Source organism: Echinops telfairi, unplaced genomic scaffold, assembly GCF_000313985.2.
Source record: "Echinops telfairi isolate 266 unplaced genomic scaffold, ASM31398v2 ScPeMD7_5;HRSCAF=22, whole genome shotgun sequence".
Lineage (NCBI taxonomy): Eukaryota > Metazoa > Chordata > Mammalia > Afrosoricida > Tenrecidae > Echinops > Echinops telfairi.
In genome coordinates, this window is record NW_022103901.1 from 30,673,235 (window position 1) to 30,689,605 (window position 16,371).

At 66.0% G+C, this 16,371-nt stretch overlaps 2 protein-coding genes across 13 annotated transcripts in view; one reads left to right on the forward strand and one right to left on the reverse strand.

Moving 5' to 3' along the window:
* TSC2 (TSC complex subunit 2) overlaps positions 1–7,080 on the forward strand; it is a 26,618-nt gene extending 19,538 nt beyond the window's left edge. Inside the window, exons 26-42 of one of the 9 annotated variants that reach the window (XM_045286112.1) lie at positions 371–532; positions 1,441–1,605; positions 1,693–1,845; positions 1,932–2,044; positions 2,259–2,468; positions 2,663–2,872; positions 3,084–3,152; positions 3,855–3,985; positions 4,160–4,653; positions 4,795–4,870; positions 4,988–5,074; positions 5,453–5,639; positions 5,721–5,860; positions 6,246–6,324; positions 6,416–6,507; positions 6,584–6,682; positions 6,806–7,080. In XM_045286112.1, coding sequence (XP_045142047.1) covers positions 371–532; positions 1,441–1,605; positions 1,693–1,845; positions 1,932–2,044; positions 2,259–2,468; positions 2,663–2,872; positions 3,084–3,152; positions 3,855–3,985; positions 4,160–4,653; positions 4,795–4,870; positions 4,988–5,074; positions 5,453–5,639; positions 5,721–5,860; positions 6,246–6,324; positions 6,416–6,507; positions 6,584–6,682; positions 6,806–6,964 — 2,626 coding nt within the window. In that variant the 3' untranslated portion in view covers positions 6,965–7,080. The remainder of the gene's footprint in view (positions 1–370; positions 533–1,440; positions 1,606–1,692; positions 1,846–1,931; positions 2,045–2,258; positions 2,469–2,662; positions 2,873–3,083; positions 3,153–3,854; positions 3,986–4,159; positions 4,654–4,794; positions 4,871–4,987; positions 5,075–5,452; positions 5,640–5,720; positions 5,861–6,245; positions 6,325–6,415; positions 6,508–6,583; positions 6,683–6,805) is intronic. The other 8 variants (XM_045286113.1, XM_045286114.1, XM_045286115.1 and 5 more) reach the window with 8 other exon arrangements.
* An 8-nt stretch (positions 7,081–7,088) lies between these two features.
* The window catches only part of PKD1 (polycystin 1, transient receptor potential channel interacting), a 24,283-nt gene continuing 15,000 nt past the window's right edge, over positions 7,089–16,371 (reverse strand). For 2 of the 4 annotated variants that reach the window (XM_045286108.1, XM_045286111.1), the window contains 18 exons: positions 15,918–16,061; positions 15,624–15,834; positions 15,415–15,541; positions 14,027–14,076; positions 13,706–13,890; positions 13,528–13,621; positions 11,611–11,729; positions 11,233–11,435; positions 10,968–11,162; positions 10,599–10,738; positions 10,061–10,173; positions 9,781–9,925; positions 9,573–9,698; positions 9,243–9,417; positions 8,860–9,150; positions 8,654–8,788; positions 8,224–8,502; positions 7,089–8,133 (listed from right to left, as the gene is read on the reverse strand). In XM_045286108.1, coding sequence (XP_045142043.1) covers positions 7,699–8,133; positions 8,224–8,502; positions 8,654–8,788; positions 8,860–9,150; positions 9,243–9,417; positions 9,573–9,698; positions 9,781–9,925; positions 10,061–10,173; positions 10,599–10,738; positions 10,968–11,162; positions 11,233–11,435; positions 11,611–11,729; positions 13,528–13,621; positions 13,706–13,890; positions 14,027–14,076; positions 15,415–15,541; positions 15,624–15,834; positions 15,918–16,061 — 3,167 coding nt within the window. In that variant the 3' untranslated portion in view covers positions 7,089–7,698. The remainder of the gene's footprint in view (positions 8,134–8,223; positions 8,503–8,653; positions 8,789–8,859; positions 9,151–9,242; positions 9,418–9,572; positions 9,699–9,780; positions 9,926–10,060; positions 10,174–10,598; positions 10,739–10,967; positions 11,163–11,232; positions 11,436–11,610; positions 11,730–13,527; positions 13,622–13,705; positions 13,891–14,026; positions 14,077–15,414; positions 15,542–15,623; positions 15,835–15,917; positions 16,062–16,371) is intronic. The other 2 variants (XM_045286109.1, XM_045286110.1) reach the window with 2 other exon arrangements.

The window sequence follows — 16,371 nt, forward strand, 5'->3', positions numbered from 1 at the left end:
TTTGGCTTTCCCGAGGTGGGGTGGTTTTTCCAGAGGCCAGGCTGAGCAGAGCCCAACTGTACCGCAAGTCCCTCTGGGGCACTCGGAGGTCGGGCAGGGAACGGGGCCTCATGTCAGGGGTTCTGGCCCTGGAGCCTGGAGCCTGCCGTGCGGGGCCCCCTTCCCCAAGGCCCAGGTGGCAGCCCCCCACCTGAAGCCCCGCCCTGTCTCTTTCCAGAGACGAATTTCACGCGTTTTGTTTTCTCTTCTTTCCCTGCGCTCTGTCCCCCTGGCATGGTGTCTTGCTCTCACCCTCGGGACCTCTCCATCGACCCTGTGGCCTGTGACCTCCTTTCCTTACTCCTCCACTGGCTTGCCTTCCCCCTGGGAGGGGCTCTTCGGGGCGGCGCGATCCCCCTGGTAGTGTAAGGCCAGCCAGGTCCCCCAAACAAGGCTCGAGCCACTCTCGGCCCGTGAGAGAGCGCCCGGAAAGCAGCGCAGCCGAGGCCTTCCGCTGCCGCAGCGTCAGTGTGTCTGAGCAGGTGGTCCGCAGGTAGTGAGCGTGGCCGGCGGGGCGCACGGGGCGGGGCATGGGGCCCGCTTGCATGATCCCCCGGCCTGGGCGAGAAGGCCGCCTGCAGTGGCCCCAGCCAGGCCCACCGGGAGCAGCTCTGGCCCTGAGGAGCCTGGCGGCGCGGGGTTAACAGGTTGCATTCTGCCCCCGAGCCTGGTACAGCCAGGGCTGGCTGTAGGCCCTGCTGCCTTCCTGGAGGCCCGGCCGGTGGCCACTCTGGGAAGGGGCCTCGCCGGCCCAGCTCAGCGGTTGCACTGGCCCCGGCCCTGACAAAGAGCTCTGTGGGCCCTTCTAGACACATCTGCTCTCCGCCGTGTCCCAGAGCACAGGTAGCTGCAGGTGGGCCTTGGGCTGGGCCTCCTGCGAGCACACATCTGGGGAGGGGCTGGCCTGCAGCCCTGCTGGCACCGGGGCCCCTCCCCAGCACGGGCACACCGGCCTCCACGGGCTGGCCTCGGCGGTTCCACCAGGTTCCCGTTCCAGCCAGTTCTTTATCGTGTGCAACGTCTCCCACGGCGTCCATAGGAGTGCCAGCCCGACCTCCATGCCCCTCCCCCCCTCGGGGTGGCACGGCCGGCTCTGTGGGCAGAATGCAATCTCGCTCGGTGTCTTGGGTCTCACTCTGCATGACTAACCCTCTGCCCGACGGCCGGCTTAATGCCGATGCTTGCCTGCGGGCCGCCCCCTCCTGGCGCTCGCAGCTCCTTTATCTCCTCTCGTGGTGTCGAGTGGCCTGGTCCCTGGTCTTCCCTGGAGGCTCCCTGGGGTTCTTAACTCCGGGTGTGGGCGAGGCCTGGCCCCGGGCATCTGCATGTGGTGAGCTTTGGCCCTGGTGGCAGGCGGCTGGCCTGGGCTGCAGAACGCTGACCCGCCTGGCCTCCTCCCAGCAGGATCCAGAGCTCGCTCACCAGCACCAGCCTGGGTTCTGCCGACGAGAACTCTGTGGCCCAGGCGGACGGCAGCCTGCGCACCCTCCACCTGGAGCTCACCGAGACGTGCCTGGACATGATGGCCAGATACGTCTTCTCCAACTTCACCGCCGTGCCCAAGAGGTGTGCCGACGAGCCCCTGCCCCCGCCAGCCCTCCCCGAGGCAGCCTGAGCGCTGCTGGCCTGGGCTCACCGGCCTCCCACCGGCAGGTCCCCCGTGGGAGAGTTCCTTCTGGCTGGAGGCCGGACCAAGACCTGGCTGGTAGGGAACAAGCTGATCACCGTGACGACCAGTGTGGGCACAGGCACGCGGTCACTGCTGGGCCTCGAGCCTGGCGAGCTGCAGGCTGGCCCCGAGCGCAGGTGACCGTGGCTCCTTGGCCTCTTCGGCATGGCTAGCCAGCAGCATGCGGGGGTCCCCGTTCACTGGGCACTTCCTCTGCCCTCAGCACTGACCCCAGCCTGCTCGTGCGGCAGACCAAGGAGGCGCCGGCCAAGCTGGAGTCCCAGGCAGGAGCGCAGGTGTGCCGCGGGGCCCGCGACCGCGTCCGATCCATGTCAGGTGGGCCTGTGCGAGGGGCCCCTCCTGCTTGGGTGTTGGGGGCAGCCTCCCCACAGCTCTCTCTGCAGACCTTCAGCTCAGCCACAGGCACTTCCCTCAGCCCCCCTGTCCCGGTGCCCCGAGGGTCGTCCCTGGCAGAGCACTAGCTCCTGGGGGAAGTGGGGGGCTGTCCATGGGTGGGTGGTCACTGGCCCTCCATGCTCTCTCTCTCCAGGGGGCCATGGCCTGCGTGTGGGGGCCCTGGAGACCCCACCCACCCACTCCCCAGGAGGCCCCAGTGCCTCTGGGCTGCAGACCCCACCAGTCACTAAGCCTGAGAAGGCCCCCACTGGAGCCCAGACGCCAAAGGAAAAGGCGAGCCTGGCAGCCTGCGTGCCCCTGCTGACCCAGGGCTGGGCCGAGATCCTGGTCCGGAGGCCCACAGGTACCCAGGGGACGGGCTCTGCACGCGTGGGGGGGGCTGTCGGCGAGCAGGGGCCCTGTGGGTAGTGTGGGTGGGGCGGTGAGGAGAGGTGCTGGCCAGGAGAGAGGGGGTGACTGAGTGGAGATGGGACCTCTTCCGCTGTGCCCCACCCCACAGAGGAGTCTCTGCTCAGGCTGGCTGCTCTGTCCCCTTAGGGAACACGAGCTGGCTGCTGAGCCTGGAGAACCCGCTGAGCCCCTTCTCCTCCGACATGGACAACATGCCCCTGCAGGAGCTGTCCAATGCCCTCATGGCCGCAGAGCGCTTCAAGGAGCACCGGGACACCGCCCTGTACAAGTCGCTGTCGGTGCCATCCACCAGTGCCGCTGCCGCCACGCCCTCCCCCCTGCCCCGCTCCAACACAGGTGAGCCTGCCGCCCAGGCCTGCTCTGCGGACCCTCGGCTGTGCGATGGCACGGCCCCCCAGGGCCCTCGCCCAAGGCAGCAGGTGCAGGCAGGTCACCGGGGGCCGTGGCCAGGTGCTGCCGGCCGCTCTCTCTCTGCAGGGCTGGGGCCTGGCGGGGCTAGTGCTGCCTGGCCTCCTGTGACGTGGCCGCTCATGGGCCTCCCTTGCAGTGGCCTCTCTCTCCTCCCTGAGCCAGTCCAGTTGCCAAGGAAGGCTGCACAGGAGTGTGTCCTGGGCAGGTACTGGCGCGGGCGGCTCGGGAGCGGTGTGGCTGCCCAGGTGCTGTTGTCACCGCCCCATCCGCTCGCCCTCTGGGGGTACCCGCATGAGGGCCCTCAGGGAGCAGGCCAGGCGCGTGAGGACTGCGGGGCGACGCTGTCAGCCCACGTGAGCCCAGCTCCCGAGCTGCCTGTCTCCCTGGCAGCGTGAGCCGCTGCGCCCTTCGTGGCCCGGCTGGGCTGACTCTTCCCTGCCCAGCCCTGCGGTTGGCTGTGTGGGCTGTACCTGCTGACCCTGCGGTCCGTCCTCTGCCCACTGCCCTGGGTGTGGAGGGCAGTGGGCAGATGGGTCCCAGGGGCAGCTGGTAGACTGCGTGTGCACGTGGGGGTGGGGGGTCCGCCACCTGCGCTGTTGCTTATCCTCACCAGCACCCGCTGAAGACATGCCGCGGCTGCCACTCCCATCCCCTCACGGGGTGGTGCCTGTCGCAGACTGGCTGGCACTTGAGCAGGCCTGGCTTCTCGTGTGTGCAGGGACGTCTCAGCCGCCAGCCTTGTCCTTGGGGCCACAGCTGGGGGGCAGCCCGGCCCCTTTCCTGGCCCATCTGGGTGCTGCCCCACTTCCTGGGGCCAAGCCCCTGCCTGCCTATTGGGCAAAGGCTGGTGCCTGAGATGGTGTGTGTGGCCTGTGACTCCCGTGCTCACAGCTGTCTGTTCTCCCAGACTCCCCGGCAGTCTTGGAGGAGGGACGTGCAGCTCAGGAGAACATGTCCACCGAGTCCCCCGAGCTGGACGACTTTGAGGCGGCCCCTGGTCCAGACAGGCGCTGCCGACGAGCTAGGACCTACAGCAGGGTGAGCAGGGCATGATGCCTGGATATGGTCCGAGGCCGAGGTTGGGCATCCCAGGCAGGAAAGGCAGGGACACTGGGGAGACCAGGCAGGGTGTGGGGTGTGTGAGCAGGAACATGGCGGGGTGGGGACAGTGGGCACTTGTTGATCAGGATGCCCCGGGCCTCACCCCTGCAGTCATCGTCCACCTCCAGCCAAGAGGAGAAGCCGCTGCGTGTGGAAGAGCGGGGGGCCAGCAGCAGCATCCCCATCTTGAGGGCTGGGGGTGGCCCACCCTGCGCAGACCTCCCCTTCCAGCCCTCGCAGCCCCTGAGCAAGTCCAGCTCCTCCCCTGAGCTGCAGACGCTGCAGGACGTCCTCGGGGATGCAGGTCACAAAGCCGACGTGGGCCGACTGAGCCCGGAGGCCAAGGCCCGCTCACAGTCAGGGACCCTGAATGGGGAGAGCGACCCCTGGCCAGCCCCAGGCGAGGAGGGCCGGGCCTGTGGCCCCTCCCAGCATGAGAGCCCACCCCCCGCAGGCTCCCCTCGCTCCCCCGGTGGCCTGCGGCCCCGGGGCTACACAATCTCCGACTCAGCCCCCTCGCGGCGGGGCAAGAGAGTGGAGAGGGACTCCTTCAGAGGCAGAGCCGCTGCCGCCAACGCCGAGAAGGTGCCAGGCATCAACCCCAGGTGTGCTGGGGCAGAGTCCCCTCCCAGGGCGTGGTGTGCGCCGGCCTTGGCTGTGCTTGGTGGCGAGGGGCTGGGGGGTTGGGGGGCGGTGGCGGCATGTGGGGCTGGAGCCCAAGTCGCCTCGCCTGTCTCCCGGTGCAGCTTCGTGTTCCTGCAGCTCTACCACTCGCCCTTCTTTGGAGACGAGTCCAACAAGCCCATTCTGCTCCCCAATGAGGTGGGCGGGCGCCCTGGGATTCAGGTGTTGCGGGAGCGGGGCGGCAACGTGTGGTGTCCAGGGGTGGGGTGTCGCGAAGGCAGGGCTCTGACACAGCTCTGCTTCGTGTGCCCGCAGTCCTTTGAGCGGTCAGTGCAGCTGCTCGACCAGATCCCTTCCTACGACACACACAAGATCGCTGTTCTCTATGTGGGCGAGGGCCAGGTGAGGCTCGAGGACCGTGGGGGTGGACGTGCCCCGTGGGGGTGGGACTGGGCCCGTGGGCAGCGAGGCAGGGTCACAGTGTGACTGCAGAGGCCCCGGGCTGCTCGGGCCTGAGCTCGGGAGGGGTGTAGGGCGGTGGTGGCCTGACTGGCTCTGTAGGGCAGCTTTGGCGGGGTGGGGGGGCTCTGGTGGGGAGCTGACTGCTGGGGGGCTTTGGGTCACTTGGGTGTGGAGCCGCGCAAGGGTGGGAGTGGCAGGATTTTGCCGGACAGTGACAGCTCAGGGAATCGCACACTAAGGATGCAGAAGGAAGCAGAGCTGGGGTGGCACTGGGCTATGCCTCGGTGCCCCGGTGCCAGTTCCCGCCTCCCTCCGCAGAGCAACAGCGAGCTGGCGGTCCTCTCCAACGAGCACGGCTCCTACAGGTACACGGAGTTCCTGACGGGCCTGGGCAAGCTCATCGAGCTCAAGGACTGCCAGCCCGACAAGGTCTACCTAGGCGGCCTGGATGTGGGCGGCGAGGACGGCCAGTTCACCTACTGCTGGCACGATGACATCATGCAAGGTGTGGACCGCTGGGAGGGAGAGGGGCCAGGCGGGCGGGCATCCCTGGGGATCCGCTACATCCGTCCTGCTCCCCCTGCAGCCGTCTTCCACATTGCCACTCTGATGCCCACCAAGGACGGGGACCGGCACCGCTGTGACAAGAAGCGTCACCTGGGCAACGACTTTGTGTCCATCGTCTACAACGACTCCGGGGAAGACTTCAAGTTAGGCACCATCAAGGTGCCTGGGGCCAGGCACAGGGGGGTGGGGAGGGGTGGGGGGGATGGGGGGGCCAGAGCCCCTCCCCTCCTCGTGCTGCTTGGGGGCAGGTTTCTTCCAAGGTGGGGCAGTGAGCGTGTGCTTGCTACAGGGGAGGGGGTGGCTCTGACTGGTGAGGCCGGCCCCCACCCAGTGTCCCTTGAGGTGGGTCCACTCTTAGGTGGGAACAGTGACAGTGTGTCTTCCGGAGTCTCAGCCCGGCAGGGTGGTGGTCACTGCCCTGCACCGGCTGAGAACTGACCTCAGGTAGGGGAGGTTGGAACGGCATGAAGTGAGGGCTTCAGCCCCGGGAGCCAAGCTGAACCCTCTCTGTCCGTCTGCCTGAACCCCGTCTGTCCGTCGACAGGGCCAGTTCAACTTTGTGCACGTGATGATCACGCCCCTGGACTACGAGTGCAACCTGGTCTCCCTGCAGTGCCGCAGAGGTGGCGCAACCTGGGGGTGGGGGAGTGTCGGGACGGGGGTGGGGGGGTGGGACCTGGGTTCTGAGTGCCTCTGAGCTTCGTGTCCCCCTAGACATGGAGGGCCTGGTGGACACCAGTGTGGCCAAGATAGTGTCTGACTGCAACCTGCCCTTCGTGGCCCGCCAGATGGCTCTGCACGCCAACGTGAGTGACACACGCCCTGGGGACCCAGCCACGGGCGGGCAGAGACGCAGTGGCCTCTCTGCTTGTGCTCCCCCAGATGGCCTCCCAGGTCCACCATAGCCGCTCCAACCCCACCGATGTCTACCCCTCCAAGTGGATCGCCCGGCTTCGCCATATCAAGCGCCTGCGCCACCGGGTAGGGGCCATGGGGCCACGGGACCCTTCCCACCACCACCACCACCGGGTAGGGGCCGTGGGGCCACGGGACTCCTCCCACCACTGGGTAGGTACTGTGGCCTACCGACCCCTCTGCCTCCAGATCCGGGAGGAGGCCCACTGCCTGAACCCCAGCCTGCCCCTGGTGCAGACACAGCCCTCGGCCCCCACTAAGACTCAAGCTGAGCCCACGCCCACTTACGAGACGGGCCAGAGGAAGCGCCTCATCTCCTCCGTGGACGACTTCACTGAGTTTGTCTGACACTGGGCTGGGGCCGGCCCCCTGGTCCTGCCTGCACGACCCCATCTTTCCGTCTCACGTGCAAATCAATAAAGGTCGTGTGGCCCTCCTCGCCCAGGCACACGCTCGGACACACAGGTAGCAGTCAGCTAACGCCTTTATTTGACTTTGTCGGCTTGGGGGGGAGGGGTGCAGGTGCAGGCGGGGGCAGTGGGGGGCCCACCCACGTGTCCTGTCTTCACAGGCACGCCCTGCTCAGTCCCAGGAGCCAGCCCTGGGCTGGCCTTGGGGACAAGGTTCCCACGGCGGTCAGCTGTCCTCCTCGGGTCTCACCCGCTGCATCCGCCAAAGCCTATCGGCTCTACACCCCGTCTCCCTGTCCCCCAAACGCAGCGACCCGGGCTTCAGCCCGAGTGGTAGCGACGTACAAAAATACCCATTTTCCCGTATAAATTACTGACGGTAGACAGGGGTGCGCGTGCAGCAGGTGGGGCAATAACTTAGGGGAGGGGCTGGGCCGGGCACAGCCCGCTGCACCTGTACCTGAGGACTGGGAGGACTGGGTGCCTAGAGGCTGGGCACTCACTCATCCAATACTGCTATGTCCTCCCATGGCGATGGGAGGGGACCCTGTCCTGGCTGCCCCGCAGCCGCGATAAAGTGCTGACACCCGCAGGTGGGCTGGGGCTCCCGGCGGGGCTGCGTGCAGCGGGTGAGGACACTGGGCTGCGGTGGTGGCGGCAGACCGCCATGCCCTACGTGCTGCTGGGACGCACCTTGTTGGCCCTCAACGAGGGTCTGAGGGGGGCACGGGCCAGCCCGATGCCCCTGCTGGCCTTGGTCAGGCCACCGGACAGGGGTGGCTGGGGGCCGGGGGCAGGCGAGGCAGGTGGCCTGCAGCTCCGCAGACCCTGCAGCCGCTGCTCCAGCTGGTACACGTCCTCCGTGGCCTGGTTGAGCCGGTCAAACTGGGTCAGCAGAGCCTCGAAGACTGCATGCAGGCGGGAGGGCTCTGGCTCCCCCCGCAGCCCGGGGCGGCCCAGGCCTGTCTCCAGCTGGCTGGAGGAGGTGGAGGGGCGCGAGGTGTCCGAGCCGGCGCTGGGCGGTGGGGCCTCCGGCGGGGCCTGGGAGTCGTGGGAGGAGCGGGAGGGCAGCGGCTCCACGCCCTCGAAGCGCACCTTGTGGCGGAACTGGGGGCGGCACAGGGGCTCGGTTGGTCCAGCTGCACTCAGGCTGGCAGGGCCAGGTTGTGTCCCTCTGCCCCCCTGGGCCGTACCCACCTCCTTGACCTTGCTGAAGCCCATCCACAGGCGCAGGCGCCGCAGGAAGAGCTCCACCATCTCGTAGTCCTGCGGCTCCCAGGCCGGCCGGTAAAGCTCGCCGCGCAGAGCATGGTAGCGCCAGCACAGGAGCACGGCACCCAGGCGCAGGGCGCCCCACAGCCGCAGTGCCCACAGCCCCGAGCACAGCAGCGCCGAGAAGCGCAGGGGCTCAGTGGGGCAGAGCAGCAGGACGGCCTGGGCAGCGCTGCGCAGCGAGTCCATGCCCGAAGAGACCAGCTGCGGGGAGGGCAAGCAGGCAGGTGTGAGGGTGGGCGCACGGCAGGGAGGGTGGGTGTGCAGGAGGAAGTACGAGGGAGGAGGACCAGGGTGGGCACGAGGGCTTGAGCAGCCTTGCTTGCCCCTCCCCCTGGCCACACCCAGCACTCACCAGGATGGCCAGCTGGGTGTAGGCCACGGCAAGTACCGCCAGGGCCACAGCTGCACCCGCAAGTTCTGGCAGGGCCTGGCAGAGGGTCTTGCCAAAAACAGACCACTGGCGGACGAACCGCAGCTGCTGGGCGGCCTGCGGGCAGGCGAGGGTCAGTCTGTGGCCTGGCTGGGCAGCGGCAGCCTCACCCCCGCCCATCTGCTCACCTCCACCAGCAGCACAAACAGTAGGGACGCGGCCAGTCCACGGGCCACGGTGCCTAGCTGTGCCACCTGCTCGAAGCTGGTGAAGTGGCGTGGGCGGCCACCCAGGAAGCGGGCCCACTGGCGGTCGGCGGCGCCCAGCTGGGCCAGGCGGACAAGCGCAGCGGCTGCAGCCAACACCACCAGCAGCCCCCGTACCCAGGCTCCTGGCCTGGCTATGCGCCCACGCCCCTCTCTCTGCCAGGCACGGGCCTCGGCCACCAGGAAGTGCAGCGCCAGCAGCAGGAGGCTCACCTGCAGGGAGGGGGCCACTCAGCTCTGTTAGAGCAGGGGTTATGTGGGGCTGGGGCTGGGGCTGGGGTGGGGGCTGGGGCGGGGGTCCTCACCGAGGTGAGCAGCTGCAGGGAGAGGCCAGTGCTGAGGCGCTGCAAGGAGAAGGGCCGCACGCTGAGGGCCGCGAGGGCCTGGCCGACCACAGGGAACTCGAGGCGCAGGGTGACAGCAGCGTGCAGCCCCACGGCCGGGCTGTAGCGCGTGAGCTCCACAAACACGGCTCGGCTCCTGCAGGACGGGGCAGGGGGCGGGTTGCGGGCTGGGACCCCGACTACTGCAGGAAGGCAGCCCAGATGAGACGTGCGGTGGGAGTTCTGGGATCGAGCCTGCCGGGAGTGGGGGGTGGGGGGCGCCCACAGGGGTGAAGGCGGGCAGGTCTCTACCTGTTGTCCACCCAGTGATGTCGCTGCAGGAATTCCAGCTGTGCCTGGCTCTCTGCCAGGCTCTGTCCCAGTTCCTGCACATAGCCACCGCTATCATACACGGCACAGGCCCCCCAGTGCCAGACTCTGCAGGGGTGAGGGACGGGTTAGAGCCCCAACAGCGGGCGCTGCACACCCCACCGGGCGTGGGCCACACTGCGCTGCTTACCCAAGCGCCTCGGGTGCTGAGTAGGCCCATGTCCCAGAGCTGTTGCTGGGGGCGTGCTCCCAGCCAACGCCATAGTCACTGGTACTGAAGCCACCTGCCGCTGAGCAGGGGCGGGTGCCCGAGCCTAGGGGGTCAGGACAAGGGGCTGAAAGGCAGAAGAGAGCGCTCACCGAATGCAGGGATGCACCCAGTCCACCCATGGGCTCACTCCCACTGGGGAAGCACAGGCCGAACTCGGGAAAGGCCAAGGAGGGTTGCTGCCGGTGCCCCCCACACTCACCTTCCTCCAGGCGCACCTGCCGCAGCCGCGGGGGCCCCAGCTCCGGGCTGGACTGGTGGCTGTGGGTGTAGGGGAGCAGCACACGGGCCATCCACGGCCACAGCTCGTCAGACCTGCGGGGACCACAGTGACCAGCTACACTTGCAGGGGTCCTCAAGCTTTTTAGGCAGGGGCCCAGTTCACTGTCCCTCAGACCCATTGGAGGGCCGGATGATAGCTTAAAAAAAAACTATGAACAAATTCTTATGCACACTGCACATATCTTATTGTGAAGTGAAAAAAACCAAAAAAAACGGGCAAAGACACCCGGCGGGCCACATGTGGCCCGCGGGCTGTAGTTTGAGGACCCCTGAGCTACAGCCACAGCCACTGGCTAGCAGGGAGGGTCCATCCAAGAGGGGCTGAGGTGCATGCCGCCCCCCACAGGCCCAGCGGACAGGGTAGGCCCATGCAGGAGGGTACCAGGTATGTGCCCTGACTGCTCATTGGCTGCTGGGTCCAGTGGGCCCGCCTGGCAGGGCAGCATCACAGACCATACCGGGTGATGGCCAGGAAGGCCCGGCTGTCAAGCTCCTGCTTGATGGCACTCTGCAGGCGGTGGGCGTGGCCGAGGCACGCGGCGTCCCCGTAGTTGGCCAGTAGTGTCACCAGGAGGAAAAGCATGTACACCAGCAGGTTCTGGGGAGGCAGGTACCCTCAGCCTTGGGGTCCCAGCCCAACCCCAGGCGCCCACTGTGCTCTCAGTCACCCCAGCTACCCCCACCCCAGGACCCGACTTGGCAGCGGGCTGGGCAGCAAGAAGAGGGGGTGAGGCTCCACAGTTGGGAGGGGCAGGCTCCTAGGCACTGGAATGAGCACTAAGTACCGGGGCTGGGTGCTGGGCAGGGCGGGGCGGGGGCTGGCTCACCCGCAGCACCGCGTGCAGTCTCTTGACCTTTCGGGCCTCCTCCTTGGCCAGGAAGAGGGCGAAGCCGTGGGGGGGCCGCACGCGGGGCACGCGCTCGCTCACGGGCGTCACGGCGGGGCTCTCTACCAGCGGGTCGTCCTCGTCTGGGTGCAGCCGCTGGACCACCAGTGAGAAGTACAGGGCCTCCAGCAGGACCTGGGGCGAGGGGAGCTGGCATCGGGGCTGTGGGCGGGGGGCCAGAGCCTCCCACCCCCAGCCCACTCACCTTGAGGGGCTCCCAGCCCAGGAAGGAGACCAGGAGACTGGAGCCGCTGGACAACAACCACATGACGCTGACGTGAGGGGCAAAGCCGGAGCCGAGCCAGCCAGAGAGGCCCATGCACAGGGCGACCAGGAGCAGGCTGAGCCCGTGGGCCAGGTGGGAGCACCAGGCCGGCAGCAGGCGCTTCCGCAGGCCCTCCATCAGCCCTGTGGGCGAGGGGTCGTGAACTGCTGGGAAGGACTGGGGTGGGGGGCACGTGCATGTGGGGGAGAGCACTGAGAGTGTGTGTGTGTGTGTGTGTGTGAGAGAGAGAGGGGGAGGGGAGGGCAGGGGGAGGGTGGGCGTGCATGAGCAGGAAGAGAGCAGGTGGCACAGGCATACCTGCACCAGAGTGTGTGGGGGACAGGGGCTGGTCCCAGCCGGGGCCGGGGGCTGGCGGTCCTCTCTCCTCCAATCTGTGTAGCACCAGCGCCTCGGTTCTTGCCCCAGGACTCCCTGACCTGAACACAGGGGGCCATGAGTGTTGTGCCCTCCCAGGGGGCATGCTGACACCCACTCCCCTCCTGGGACACAGGGTGGAGCCCCACTCCAGAGCAGGAGGCCAGGTGGAACACAGATGACCCAGGAAAGCCCCCTCTTCTCTCCCTGCTCCCTTACTGACCCCTCCAGTGCCCCCGACTCCCACCCCAGCCCGGGTCCCGAGCCTAAGCCCTGCTGGTGTTCTGCCCAGCCAACCCAGGCCCTTGTGCCAGCAAACTGGCAGCTGTCTCCTCTCACTACCCAGCTACTGAGCCCTGCCTGGACCCCGCAGCCTGTCTAGAACCTTCCACGCCCACGCCCACGCTTTCTGCAAGACCCTGGGTGCCCTGTGCAGCCTGAGACCAAAGGAACTTGTGCACGCCTCTCGGACGCCGTCCCCAAGCACGGCCCGTTCCTCGCAGAGCCACCGGGCCAGGGCATGTTGGCGGCCAGGTGCCGCCTTGAGTCCAGAGCCTTAGGCGAGAGAGCAGGGGAGGAGGCTGCAGAGTGAGAGGAAACAGAGGTGAGAGAGGGAGACAGAGAAGTGGGGGCTACTTGCCATGGTCCCAGAAAGTGAGTGGTAGGTGGCGGATTGGGGGGCAACGGCGGCTCAGCTGTGGAGCCCCCCTTCCATTTGGTGTGAGAGCCAGTATTTGGCCACCACCTGCCTGACGAGTCAGGCGGACGAGAGAAGTGGCAGCCAGGCCTCAGCCACTGGCCATCTTGTTGCCCAGGGCTGCCTTGGAAGGCAGCGCAGCACCATTCCACTGTGGTCGGACCTGCCAGCAGCTGAGGGCCCTGTGTAGAGGAGGAGCGGGGGCTCCGCTGTGGGAAGGGCCTGGCAGTTGAAAGTGGGGCGCTGTGTTGCGCAGAAGGGATGAGAGCGTGAGGGGGGAGGAGAGGCAGGGAGGGGCGAGCAGGGGGGCATGGCCACAGTAGGAGCAGAGATGGCAAAAAAGGGGTGACCACCAGAGGGGAGCCGGGTGCCCCAGCCCACCACTGGGGGTGCGTAAATTCCCACAGCTAGGCCGTGCCAGGAAACAGAATCCCTGTGACCCAGCAGCCCTCAGGGTGCACCTAGAGGCTGTGAGGGGGCGCAGAGAGCCAAGCTCCCTGCAGCACTGTCACCAGGGACAGGAGGAAACAAGCGAAACGTCTACCTGTGGCTGGCACACGGCACACGCAGGAAAAGGAACACAGCTGACTGACGAACCCAGCACACAGACGGAGAAGCGAGGCTGCCGACTGCTACACACGACATACAGGTGACACAGGCACATGGCATCCACACATGGAGAAACACTGCAGCCAACCCATATCCACAACACGAGTTCCACACACATGGGACATGCACACGCACTCGGCGCAGCAATGCAGGTGGCCCACACAAACAGGAGAAACAACACAGCCAACACATAATACACAGCACACACACACACACACACTGCACGGCACACAGAGGAGCAATGCAGCTGGCCCACGGACAAAACACATGTACAGAGAACTGATGCAGCTGACGTGTGCACACGTGCACACAAAGGAGCAACATGGCTGACATACATACACAGCACACACAGGAGCAACGTGGTCGGTCCACACGGCAGTCTGCTGCTCAACCTTAGAGCACAGCCCACAATCCTGCCACCCGCCCACAGCTCCCCAAAGGACAGCTGTCCAGAGGGCAGCTCCCAGGCCGCCCGCCAGGGCAGTGCTGCTCCTGGCTCCTTCCCCAGAGGAGGGCTGAGGTGCGTGAGCCAGCCCACTGGGCCGGGCACTCACAGGCCGGTGAGCAGGTCTGCGTCCAGCTGGGGGCTCTGGGTGGCAGCCAGGCTGCTGGCCCCTTCGGCCAGGATCTGTCGGATCAGGTCTTCATCTGAGGGCAGGCAGGGAGATGGGCAGCTTCAGTGGGGAACCTGCAGACATGGCTGTGCCCCCATTGCTTCCCAAGTCTACTCACCTGAAGCTGAGAAGTATTTGGCAGGGGAGGGAGGGCTGACCAGAGAGAGGCTGTCCTCTTCCTGGCTCAGGGGGCGGCCAGGCAGCCCCTGAGCTAACTGCTGCATGGTGCTGCCCACTATGGATGGGTCAGCGAGCAGGTCCGGCCAGCTGAGCGAGCCCTCAGTGGGTGGCCAGCACACCAGGCTGGAGAAAATGCAGGTCAGAGGGAGGCCCGGGCAGACAGGGTGGTCCCTTTGTGTTTACATGGGGGTCTGTCTGTGGGTGGAATCTCAAAACCCCCAAACCACTAGGGGAGTCCCTGAAGCCTCCAGAGACCCACCTTTTAGAATCATCCAGAAATAAATCATGCATTTGCTCAGCAGCAAAGACCTGTTGGGAAGTGCAGAGAGGGCCTTAGGTTCCCCGGCAACCCAGAGGCCACTTGACCGCCTGGCCTGGGCTCCCAGTCAAGCTGGCACCTTGGTGCGGAGCCCCAAGAAGGTGAGGCAGAGCTATCCAGCACAGAGGAGTTCAGGTAGCTGTCTGAGTCTGCCACCTGCTGCCTGGCGGGGCTGGGGGCCCCGTCACCTGCAGAAAGAGCAAGGCCTCAGCAGGCAGGGCCCAGACCAATACCGTCCACGGAGGTTCTAGGGTGATGGACACTGTGAGGAGTCACATATACTTGCCATGTGTGGGTGCAAAAGCCCAGAAACAGGGCCAGGGCGACCCGGGAAGGGGTGTGTTCCCATCTGTCTGATGTAGCCCCAGGGTATCCCATCCTTCCTATGTGCTCTTGCGGCAGGCTTTTTGGCGAGGTGTTTTGTTTTTCATTTTCTTCCCTACAGGTTTCAGACACCCTGTGGGAGCAGTTCTGGTCTGCTACAGGGTTTCTGTGAGTCCATGAGCCGGTGCTAACCCACCTGTCCCACAGGGTCGTTGACGCACTGGGCTGGGAAGCGGCAGGTTTAACTATGGTGTGTCTCGACAGTTTTCCAAGGAATGGTGTTTATCAATTAGACTTAAAAAGCCAAAAATACAAGTGTGTGTGTCATTCAGCAAGCCGGGGTCTCTGGGTTGCCACAGGGCAAGTTGGGGTGTTTGGGCTGCCGCTGGGCGCACCAGGGTCGCTGGGCCTTGAGTTTCCACCCTGCCGACATGCTCTCTCCCTGCAGCATCTCCGTCCAGCTTTGGTGCCTGGGCAGTGTCAGGTCCTGGGGTGAGCTGGAAAGCAGTCCCTCCTCCCTTAGCCTTGGGCAGGGCTTGGGAAGGGCGGTCGTGGCCAGCCACCTTCTGAACATCTTGGGGGACTTGGCAGGCGGGGTTGCGGAGTGAGTGACAGCTCATTTCACCTTCATGGGCTGATCTGTCGGCCTGCAGGTGCTTCCAGCCCTTTTGCTTATTGGGGGTCAGTGGGGACACCCCCTAATTTGATCCATGGTTCTAAATAATTTGTGTCTTCTCTTCCTTCCCCCCTTGGTCTGACTAGTAAAAAAGGGGCCTTGGCAGTGCGGTGGGTTAAGCGCAGCTGTTTGAGCCCGCCAGCTACTGCCGGGGAAGATGAGGCAGCGTGCTCTCTGGGAAAGCCCCTGGGTTGGTTCTACTGACTCACACACAGTGGACATTGTGGTGTGAGATCTCTGGTTGATCTAGAGGGTCCAGTTCTTGGTTCCCAAGCCCCTCTCTGGCTCTGTCCCACAGGGCCCCATGCATCCCTTGGTCCCCGCCTACCTTGCTCCTGGACATCCGGAAGAGAAACAGGATGGCCAAGTAGACGGGGTAGACAACCACGCTGGACACGAGGCCGACGGCCACTGTGTCCACACTGAGAGGGATCAGCGTGGACACGGGTTTCCTGCTGGGGGGGGAGAGCAGGGGCCATGTGAGGCTGGGGAGCAAGCGTGAGGAGGTGGCTGGCCTTGTGGAGCTCGGGCACCAACCTGTAGGCTGCGTCTCCTACGACCCCGTACCACACGGCGTTGGCGCCCAGGAAGAGACAGAGCAGGAGGACGCAGCAGGTGGCCCGCTGGACGCGGGTGAAGCGGCTGCGCGGCGGCCGGTCCCACAGCGAGAGCCAGATGTGCTTGTCGAAGAGGCCGCGCTGCAGCTCCGCCACCAGCAGCCGCCGGAACCGCCGCAGCGCAGCATCGTCTGGGCGGGCGGAGAGCAGGGCTGCAGCAGGCCTCGTCCAGGCCCCCCGCCCCGCCCCGCCCCCAGGAGGGGAGGGGCCCTACTTGCTGCCAGCACCTCCTTCTCCACCAGGCCCCCATTGGCCTCCGTCTCCACCGACAGCCAGTCATTGACCAGGAAGTAGGTGCTGCGGGCGCTCTGCAGGTCCCTAACGATGACGTGCTGCAGGAACCAGGCTGGGCTGAGCCCTGCGGGCGGGCACGCGGGCAGGTGAGGGAGGGAAGGAGGGTCTGGGCGGGGGGCGGAGCCCTGGGAGGAGGTGGGCGGGCCCCTGGGGGAGTGGCTAGGGCCTGGATGGGGCGTGGTTGGGCCCTGGGGGAGTGGCTAGGGCCTGGATGGGGCGTGGTTGGGCCCTGGGGGGGGAGCAATAAAGAACTAAAAGAAAGTTGTATGTTTCATCGGTGCTATAATGCACACACATACACGCACACACCCATTCACATTGGGTATGATTTTGTTCTGAGTCTTAAATGCCTGATAACCTAATCCCATCGACAC